We start from the raw sequence: 11,207 nt of genomic DNA, 5'->3' as shown, positions 1-11,207 counted from the left end.
TTTGTCTTGAGTGAGAGAAAGCCAGGCTTCTGGATACAGTGATAATCTTCCCCCGACTGCCTCCGAAGGCGGACAGTCGGGCAGCTCCTCAGGGATGCTGAAAAGATTTGTCAGAGAACGTCTCTCTGCTACCTTGATTTTGCGGACACCCCCCTGCCCCTAGGACGGCGTCTATTGCTGTCCCCCCCTCTGCCCCTAGAGGGGAACTGACTCCGTGCATCAGGCGAGACTCCCTGTGATTTGCGGAACCACATTCCCCCCCCCCCTTCTGACCCTTGGGATACAGTCTAGAAGGGGTAGAAAACCAGACTCCCACGGCAGAGAGAGTCTTGCCATCCTGTTCGCACCTAGTCAACGTGTCCTTCACCTGAGGTCCAAACAACGCTGAACCATCAAAAGGGGAATTGGTGAAGGACACCTTGAAAGGGTCCGCAAAGTTACAAAGCCGCATCCAGGCGTGACGTCGCAAAGCTACACCTGTGCCAGCAGCCCTACTCGCCCCATCGGTTGCATAGGAAAGAAGCCGCATGGAGGAGTTGACGATTGAATTCAGGATTGCCAACTGGGAGTTCATTTTGTCTCAAAACCCCTCAGTTGTTGGATCCTGCAAAGCATCACCCATTTCCTTGAGCATATCTCTCTGAAGAGGGGTGAAGTGACACAAGTAGTTCAGCGAACGCATAGCAAAGGTCGCTGAGGAGAACATCCGCTTACCGTACCTATCCAAAGTCCTAGATTTCTTATTAGGAGGATGGATAGGTACTGAAGGATCAGCTAATTCCTTCTTAGTGGCTGCGGCCACCACCATAGCATCAACAGAGACGCCCTTGGATAAGAATTCTTTGTCCTTAGGAGCTGTAATAAACTTGGACGGCCTTCGTGGGGTAGGTTCCACCGTATCAGGGGCTGTCCACACCTTCCTTGCCACCACTTCCATGAGGGGGTCAAAGGGAGGAGATACCCAGGAGGTGGAAGGGCGAGAGCCAAAAGCCTCAAGGTAGACCGACTCGTCCTCTGAAGGGTTAAGGGTGGACCAGTTCCCCCTCTGTCTAAGGATCTCAAGGATGTCTGAAAAGGAGACATCCTCAGAGGAGGACCGTGGGGACCCTTCCGACTCATCCAAGTCGGTATCTGAGGTGATAGACTTGGGGGAGTCAATATGCTTCCTCTTGCATTGTTTCTTCTGAGGGGGTTCCCCTGAAGGATCAGGAGAAGCCTCGGAAGAGGAGGATATTCCCAGTGGGGAAACTTGAGACGTTGGCTCTCTACGGTCTGGGACGAGAGGGTGGGTAGAGACCATCGCAGGCACTGTAGAGGGAGGAGCTGAGGGAGCTGACCGTGGAGCAGACACCGAGTCTAGCACGCTCCGCATGACCTCGAAGGCGCCCCGATCAGGCGGGGCTGAAGATCCCCGCTCCGAAGAGACAAGGACTCCTCCTGGCACCGAAAGGGACGGCTCCAAGACCGATGTCGGGGCTGAGCTCACCAGCGCCGAAGCTCCGAGAGGGAGAACGGGCTCGGACAAGGGTCCAATGCCACTCGCCCCCTCGGAGCCGACGAGGGAAGCCCGGCGCCCAGATCCCTTCAAGGAGGAGATCGGAGCCAACGACGGAGCCGAAAGTGGAAGTATCGGCTCCGACGCACTGACAGTCACGGCTCCCAGAAGGTCTAGCTCCGAACTCATGGGAATCGGAGGAGGAACTGAGGAAGGGATGGGTATAGCCACTGACCTTTGGGTAGGGCTATGCAGTATTTGGGCCAATGCCTGTGATTTGAGAAGTCTGCTCACCGCCCTCTCTAGGTCGTGGTCGGACAGTCTGGAGGACCAAGAGGAGTGGGACCTATGGCTCCTCTCTGATAAGAGTGGAGATCCCGGGGCCGAGTGGATAGAGCCAATGGATGGGGATCTCGACCTCTTCCTAGTAGATGGCTCCGACAAAACTATCGGAGCCGTCTGAGTCTCGGACTTCTCGGCTCCAGCCGGAGCCGAGGTAACAGTATGGATCTTCAAAACATCGGCTCCAGACAGAGTCGATGTCGAAGCAGCCTTAGAGCCACCAGCGGACGGCTCCGAAGCTGGAGCCGATGCCTTGGAAGGCTTTGAAGGTTTTTCTGACGCGGTCTGGGTCAGGGAGCCTTCAGGCTTTAATAAGCCTCGAAGTATAAGTTTATTTTTGCGTTCCTGCAGGACTCCTGGACTGAAAGCGTGGCAGACAGAACAAGAGTCCTGCAGGTGCAAAGGTCCCAGGCAATATACACAAGAAGTGTGACCATCTGTCAGAGACATTTTCTGACAGCACGAGTCACACTTCTTGAAGCCTGAGACCTTGGAATCTTCAGACATCCAAAAGTATCTGTAAAACACAGACACACCTTTAAAGAAAGGGGAAAACTAAGCCAATCACTCCACAATAAGGTATGACTAAGGGAAAGAAGTTAGGATGGCCCGAAGGCCTAAGGAAAATAACAGGGGATAAACGGGAAAAACAATTAGGGGAACCCGAATGAAACTAGGGATAGATAACTAAAAAAACTATTTAGAGAAACTATCCATAGAAAAATAAGGGGATTCTAGAGTTTAACAACTATAAAAAGTCACTAACCTGCAGAGCCGGTAGAAACAAGCACCTCACAGCTAAAGCGGCAAACGAGATCTGGGTATTTACCGCCTAGCATTGTGGGATATAGGGGAGCCTCGAGCCGGTGGAAATAGCTCTCGAGCTTTAGTATTGGCCGAGTCGGAGCCGAGGATCGGCTCCGAACCCATCCAGCAAGAATGAAGGCGAGATTGACAACTTAACATGGGGAGTTTTCAGGGCAGGACTGGTGTCTTTTTTTTTTTGTTCCTGAGTTGAGTAGAGAGGTTAAAGAAAACCAGAATTTTTTAGGATTATTTATGTGGGTAGTTTGTAAATTAGTGTAATATATATATATATATATATATATATATATATATATATATATATATATATATATATATGTGTGTGTGTGTGTGTGTGTGTGTTTTGTCTCTGGTAACTTGTTTTTTGACCTGGTTAAGACGTTTTCTGAACAGATGCATGTTTTTGTTGATTTTGTTCTTTTGCCATACTTACCATGCTTTATCTGTATCATTTATAAAGAGTTTGCCTGACAAACTGCAGAGGCGCTTCAGATTTTATTTTGGTTTCCTACCCCTCCCATCATTCTGATGGCACTGCTATCAAATGCCTCACATCCACTCTGGGTCTACCAGCTACTAACCCTCAGAATTGCTCCATATCTCTTAGGGCCAGTCCTAGAACCTAAGAGCATACTGGAGTCTTGGCAATTCACATTCCTTTCAGGGGGATTTTTTTTCTTTATTATGGTCTACGCACCCCCCCCCCCCCCATAAATTCACTGACTAACCCCAGAGGGTTATTTCCCCTCACAATACATCCAAAAGTATATATGAAACATGATTTATTATTGTAAAGTGAACTTAAGTGATCTAGTGAGATGTCCCACATATCAATATAAAAAAATTAAACGCATCTCTCATAACTTTACATCATAACTGAGGGCTGAAGCACAAGTCAAAATTAAATATATGCAAAACAGACAATAGTGACTACAACAGTAGGCTCAAGAATATGTTGAGTGTAACATTTATTTCCAAGGAAAACCAAGTCCATACTGTAAATGTATGACATTCTAGGAAGATACCCACACTGGTCACAGAAACTAACTTAGAAAGGCCAATGATAACATTTAGAGCCAAGGTGTGTATTCCCTATGAAAGTCAGGGACAGCTAAAAGATATCCAAGATATACTGAGTAAGAATGCTTATGACCCTTGCAATGCAGGCAAAAAAGGATTTCACATTACAGCCACAAAAGCTGAAGAGGCTTTGTTTATGTTTAAACTTTAGGAAAACTAAATGATGCAAAAAGGAAAAGGGGGTGTTATCCTTGCCTAAAATGGATAGAGTTATGTAAAAACAGGTTACAAGACTATTCCATGAAGATGGCACAAAATGCAAGTAAAAAATACAACACATCAGATGCGGTTCTACTCCTTGTAAAGTACAGTAGTAAAAGCAGCAGAGAGGTATAACAAAGTTTTACAAAAATGATCAGATTATAAAACTAAATCAATAAACTGTACAGAAGGTTAATAAGGACTTTTTAAAATAACATTCAGTACTTATGGAAGCTGGAATCCCAGTATATTCTTTCTACAGATGAACAGCACACACTTAGCAGGATGAAATCACAAACAGCACAGACTAACACCTGGCTCTTAATGATGTTTCTGAAGGTACTGGCAGGATTTTCTATGCAATGACCAGTTTCACCTTGGTTTATAATGTGCTGTGAGTAATACAATACTGAGAAGCTGGATTATTTGAGAAGTTTCTAAGAAATGTTTCTCTGAAAAGAGATTTTAGATGTTTTCCATGTACTGCTGAAGTTCTTTCATAGATGGATTTTAATGATACTTCTGTACATTGAATTACAAAACAAAATTGGCTGTTTATAAAAATAAAAGAAAATTCAGTGTGTAATATTATAAAAGTCGACTCTAGAGTAGTCATAGTACAATCCTCAAGTATGTTCAGTCAAGTGTGAGCACTGGAACAGGTTGACATTTTAACGTTTTTTCCATGTGAACTTCCTACGGGCACCTTCTTGACCAGGCTTTTTGCGTTCCTTCACACGTGGATCAGGAGTCAGCAAACCAGCTATGGTAAAAAGAAAATTGTGTGTTAAAATGACTATCCTAATGCATAACAGCCAGCATTACTAATATCAAAGCATGTAATTAAGACTATATTGCCTATAAATACACAGAAAAAACACCTTTGGAAGAACACACCATTTTCCTCACCACTTCAGAGATTTCTTGCCCAGGAAGAGAACTGGATACCCCTCTTCCTATTTTCCTACACAATAACAAGGATAGATAGTCTCTGGGCAAGAAGAGGAGACAAAGCGGGTTCAACAAATCTATCCAAATCCAGAGCAAGCCTGAGGCTGAAAAAGGAAGAGACGGAGGAGCTTGCACTTGCATAGGCTTCCCGGGGATGATGAAAAGGAAGGAGTACTGCAACAGTGGTCGACTCAAACATCTATTAGTACAAGTTTTTACATAATCATACCATGATGTTCTTCAACATTGAACACTGCTGCAGTATTCTAAGCTATATGGATTATATCCTACATAGAACAGACAGCCATTTTACAAAGCTTCAGGGCACCTTCCATGCACACAAGCAATTAAAAAGACAGGTTTGGATCTAAGCCCTTTGGAGCTTTCCTGCTACCAAAGAGAGCAGTTCTCTACAAGCTTTTGTGGACTGAAGGTCAGCTTTTGCTGTTCCATTGTTGAGCAAATAAGTTTCCTTTGGGGGGAAATCCAAGTTTCCCTTAAGGGAAAAAAAAACTTCCACACATTATTTATAAAATTAACCTTGCTTTCTTGTGGAGGAAAGTATATTCTAAGCTAGGAAAATGTGTATTTACTGACTGTCACGTGACTTTAATGTACTTTTAAACGAGAGTGCACTTTTGTTTCTGACAGTTTAAAAGATAATTTAAATATTCTAAAAATACTTTTTGCTGAAGGGAAACGGTTTTCTACACTAACAATCCCATAAAGTAAATTACAGTGTCTTTTATTTTTTTTTTCAGGGAAAAATTACTTTTTAATAATTTAAAAATCTAATCAGCTTGTGTTGCTTAGTTTCCTTGGGAAAGACGTTCCATCTTCAGCTTGACCCTGGAACCAACTACAGGTCCCAACGGTTGGTCCTTTTTCCGGACACAAAAAGAAAGGCGATGTTATAGTGTACTGGCTCACTGGCAGTTTCACACAGGAGTGGGTGTGGCCATGGTGACTGACAAGTCTAATGTTTGTGAAGCAGAATGGAAATGAGGCATGACTGGCATGCCATGCACATTAGCCCGTGACATCATGCATATAATGAATGCAGATAAGCAGCTTTGCAAAAGGTTAACCCCCGGATTCACTAATCCTCCGTGTAAGACTTAAGTCTTACTCGGAGGCTGCAGTTGAACGGTTTGATGTCAGTGTGCCATGAATATTCATGAGGGCACGCTGACTCAACCGTAACTCTTACACGGACTGAGTAGGAAAGCAGGGGGCGTGTCCGACTGCCGAGCAGTCTAAATGTGCACGCCCCTGCAAGGTTATAAAAAGAAAAATGTCAACACACAAGAGGGACTTCGCTCAAATGTACATGCACCCAACACCACACTCCCTGACACTGTAACCCTCCATCACACTTATATAAAGTAAATAATTATATATATTTTTTTAAATCCACGATATAGCTGCCCGTATTTGTGTGTGTGTGCGTGGGTGTGCCCACTGCTTAGCTAGAGTTAGCAATTCTGACATGGAAGAGCATAAGAAAGAATGTTTATGCAAATCACACCAAATTGCAATAGCGTAATGGTAGAGCGTATGCACAAAGAGAAGGCATTCACGGTTCGAGTCCCACCAATCCCCTTCTTATTTATGTTTTAAATCAGTATTTGAAATAATACCAGACATATATGATTAAAATTTTATTAAAAGCAGTGACATGGCCAATGCATCAGTGAACAAAATATATATTTTTAAAGGACCTAGATAGCCTGGTGTTACGCAACGTTTTACACAGCAAAGCAGAGGTGCCCATAGTTTAATAGCGCTTTATCCAGCTAAACAGAGTTGCCCATAGTTTAATAGCACTTTAATCAGCTAAACAGAGTTGCCCATAGTTTAATAGCGTTTTACCCAGCTAAACAGAGGTGCCCATAGTTTAATAGCGCTCTATCCAGCTAAACAGAGTTGCCCATAGTTTAATAGCGCTTTACCCAGCTAAATAGAGTTGCCCAAAGTTTAAAAGTGCTTTACTCAGCGCAATGTGTTTGTGCGGATGTGCGTGGCGCACCAACCAGGGCACCGTAGGGCACCGGGGAGCAACGTAGAGCTAAGTTGCTTAAACGCAGCCACACCCCCTAGCCTGTCTAGACAGTATTAAAATAAAAGAATGACAAGGTTCGAACCCAGGACCCTTTGCATCATAATCAAAGTACAGAACCACTAAGCCAAGCCATGACAACATAGGGGAAGCAGCCACTATTAACATTCATAAACTTATGAATGGTAGTTTAACCATTACTAAGCAGGTCTGCAGTCAGCCGAGAATTTTACAAAACGGCCAATCACAAAAAAGTGCAGGAAATGCGGCATATTTAAACCCCATAGGCGGGAATACTCGCCATAACTGATTGTAGCTCACATTTGCAGTCAGAATGGCAGGTGCAGGAGAGGGTTCATGCTTCTGAGTGCAACGTTGGGGCATCGAGGAGTCCAAATACATGGTTTGGCTCCTTGTCCACCGTCACGAGACAAGACTCCTGCAGGGCCAGTTCCAAGAGACGGAGTACAAGGCAGAGGCTTAGAACCGGGTTAGCTCGTGACCTCAGTGCCACAGGCGTTCCTTGGACTGGTGAGCAGGTCCATCACCACCAAGCAGACCTGAAGAGACGAAAGCAGGACCGCCTGAACCAGTGGATACAGGAGGCCCGTGGGATGCAGAATGCCCCACAACTGAGTATGTAAGAATTGATAATGGAGTATGTATAATGGACAGGTATGTCTCAATATCCCTTCATTTACTTTACAGCTGCAGGTGACAGTGCTGCGAATCAGCAAGCCTATGCTGATAGGATGCTAAGGTTGCGCCACCAGGCAGGTTAGTGATTATTCTGCATGTATTGTTATATAAAATATGGGAGGGAGCATGAAAGAAAGTGTTGTAGTCCAATAAAACAGCCATAGAATTGCCTGAATAAGTCCTCTGCATGTACTGTCAGATAAAAACGTCAGAGAGGCATAAAAAGAGTGTAGTAACCCATTAAGAAAGGTAACATATGTCTGGAATAATATTCCTGCAGGCACTGTCATACAACATAAGTGAGTGAGCCTGAAAAAAGTTTGTTCTAACCTATTAATAAAGGTATAATATGTCTTGAACATGTCTGCCATAAACACAGTTAAAACAAATAAAGGAGTGAGCCTGTGGAAAAGTGTGCAACGTCATTAATAAAGGTCTAAAACCCAGAGTGCGTCTGTGTCACAGAGTCTGAAATGTTGTTGTACCTTTGCATTACACAAACAGTACTGTTTGAATATGTGCTGGCAACCCAGAGTTATGCAGTCCCATATAAAATGGGTGATGGAAGTGCTAGTAGCTGTGAAACATATATACAGTCCACAATAGTCAGTTACTGGCTGGCATGAATAAGTAAACCTGGCACATGTGTAGCATGTAATTATTCACCAGAAATGTGAGTGTGTGTCAAGAAATGCAGGGTTCTGTACAAATTGATGTGAAAATGTCATGTGAAAACATCCCAGATATGTAGATAAAGAAATATAAATGCAAACAAGAAATATGTAGCAGTAACATCTGCATCCTGGACAGTTAGTATGTCAGATATAGGTCAGGCATATATTGAACTAGCCAAACCCATGACACAACCTAATGTATGGTGGCAAGTGTAATAATACAGGTAGGGGATATACATTTGCACTCACTGGGAATGTAGTGTAGACTACAAGGTCATTATAAGATGTTAACCAAGGTTTTTTCTACACCCTACCGTATGTGCATAAACCATGCAATTCCACACCTCAATGGGTATGTGTAACCTTAAATATTTGTTGGGACATATGTCCTATTGTTTTATAAATATTTGCATTGATGTTGATGCATTTGCCCTGTTCAAACACCACATTCATGGTGGCCTGTTGCTACCAAACATCCCTGCATGCTGTTGGAATATCCACTGTTGTTCAATATATGCATGTGTTATGCTTGCTGTTCAACTGTTGGAACCTTGGTGTGTTGGGTTAATGGGAATATTACTGCATGCTGTTACAACTAATCTGGAATGCTGTTGTTTATTTTGTAATTAAACACACCTAATCACAGAACGTATGGGAAGGCCGGTCCCAGTGGACCCACCTGTCCCTCCTCAGTTGGCGAGTGCACCTGGCACCAGCAGCTCCGGTGCCCAGCCCGGGCTCCCCTCCTCCGTTGGTCCTGTGCCACCTTCGGGTGGAAGCGCTGCAGGGGATGAGGCTCGCCCCCCCCCATGCAAGCGTGGGCGGTGAAGGGCCACCTGTCACCCTTCGAAGGGTCCGGGCTGTGGTGCGTAGGGAGATCCAGCGTTGAGTCGCTGATCCCCTACGCCAGCTTGAGGCGAGAGTGGCGTGTCTCTTGGGTGAGCCTGCCCATCCTACTCAGCCCCCAGCACAGCCACCATCGGGGCTGTGAAGGTGCAGTGGTGACTGCCCATGGGTGGGGATCTCAGTTCCACTGTTACCATCTGTGGGCTCATGGGCTTGCGATTTCCAAACATCCTTCCCCATCAATTGTGTTCACCCACCCCATGTGTCAAACTCCACCCCTGTATGCGTCTTGCTTGTCTTGTCTGTTTACTTCCCCAAGCTACCTGCCCAAATATACCTACTTCCTCTACCTCACATTCCACTCTCACCTGAAAAAAAAAATTAAAAAAAAGGGCAATCTGTTCCCACAGAAAAATTATGCCCCATACATAACTGCCCAATTCGCACACATGTCCGCTGGACATATAAACTGATAATTCTAATTGGCAGTACAACATATTTTGTTGTCCTCACCCCTCCTCTCTCAGGGGTGGAAGGTTTCAAATTTCACACAAATTTCATACATATGCACAGCTGTTGCTGGTAAAGAAATGGGCAGCTATGGACCTTCCCTACACCCATCCTGCACATCCCGAGCTGGTTTCCCTACTGTCTTTCCCTCTCTGTGCCCCCTTTTTCATCACTTTCCTATCTCCCCATTTTCTTTTCTTTAAAAGAAATTAGCGCGGGGGTTAGCGGGAATAAACACTTTTAAGCAGTAGTTAGCGGGGGTGCGCGAGTGTGAGCTTGTGTGCGCTTAGCTAAGCATCGCTAAGCGTCACGCAAACCCGCTTACAACTGCTTAAAAGTGCCTTAGTCACTCTGTATGACAAGGCCCTTGTGCTGCTCAGCAGCAAAATAAAATACCCTTGTCAGTCTCGAACCTGGGACCTTGGACACACCAGTCTGCATGATGTACCACTACACCACAGCAGATATACAATAACTCAGTGCTGAAAGCAATATATCATGCATTACCATGAGTGAATGTAAAGGGAAAATAGGAATGGCATAACACAAATCTTGTTCTGTGGGCCTTAACCAGCAAGTGTTGTGGAATTGCATGACATGACTGCGAAAAGAGAATCAGCCATGCTAGTTGGGAATAAGGTTACAGTAGCAGCTTATAAACCCCACACAGTATCAGAGCAGGATAAACACTAGCATATTTGCATAGGTCACAGGCCAGACCACCCAACAGTGACTTCTCTACAGTGATGACCCTGATTTGTAAACAAATGTTAGCATTGCCCCTCTGACTCCCTGTGAAATGTACTAACAGTAGGCAGAAAAGTGTTGAATCTCACTTAATGACAAATGTCAATAAGTGAGAGTAGACACCGCTTGCACGTCAGAAAATGTGTAGTAATACATATGCTCTGAATCCCCCAAAGTCTGAACTGCAAAATGTCTGAACTATATCACAGGTGTAACCCAGTTATATGTACCTTTCCCTGAGGCTGTTCAAATATATATGTGAGAGTATCTGAGGCCTGGAAGAGTCAGAAACACACAGGCATATCAGCTTGTCTGCTGTTACACACTCTGCAAACAGCTATAGAATGAATCCCACAAGCATGCCCTTATGTAGAAGTACAACACAGAAATATAAAAAGGATGTAGCCATGTACTGCTAGCAACCACCTGTGACAATGCCATTGTTCAGGTGCTGAAAAGACTGCTGTGGTGCACAGTCAAAGAATACTAGGCTGACCTCTGTCTACCATCTGGATATGTCCACAGGTGGGAGCTACTCAGACAGACTACAAGCCTTCATAGACTTACAGGTACACAGCAACTCTGCATGTTCAGTAAGATAAACATCACACGATAATAAATAATGCACTCTGCAGTTCTGCACCCCTACCCAAAGGTACTATATACCCGTGCAGTCAGGCACAACTGAGGGTGTAGGTAGGCATACACAGTAGAGAAATATGTCCAGCTGTCCTGAGCAGACTGTGCTAATGTCAACACAAACTACAAACTGTTCAGA

General features: G+C 44.5%; 1 protein-coding gene across 2 annotated transcripts in view; it reads right to left on the bottom strand.

The window, feature by feature from the left end:
* Nucleotides 1-3,613: 3,613 nt before the first annotated feature.
* The window catches only part of MRPS9 (mitochondrial ribosomal protein S9), a 1,235,001-nt gene continuing 1,227,407 nt past the window's right edge, over nucleotides 3,614-11,207 (bottom strand). For both annotated transcript variants that reach the window (XM_044070995.1, XM_044070996.1), the window contains one exon: nucleotides 3,614-4,706. In XM_044070995.1, the coding sequence (XP_043926930.1) occupies nucleotides 4,615-4,706 (92 nt within the window). In that variant the 3' untranslated portion in view covers nucleotides 3,614-4,614. The remainder of the gene's footprint in view (nucleotides 4,707-11,207) is intronic.

This window comes from Protopterus annectens, chromosome 5.part0 (genome assembly GCF_019279795.1).
Source record: "Protopterus annectens isolate FY-2018-M chromosome 5.part0, PAN1.0, whole genome shotgun sequence".
Lineage (NCBI taxonomy): Eukaryota > Metazoa > Chordata > Ceratodontiformes > Protopteridae > Protopterus > Protopterus annectens.
This window is presented reverse-complemented; position numbering and strand designations above follow the sequence as displayed.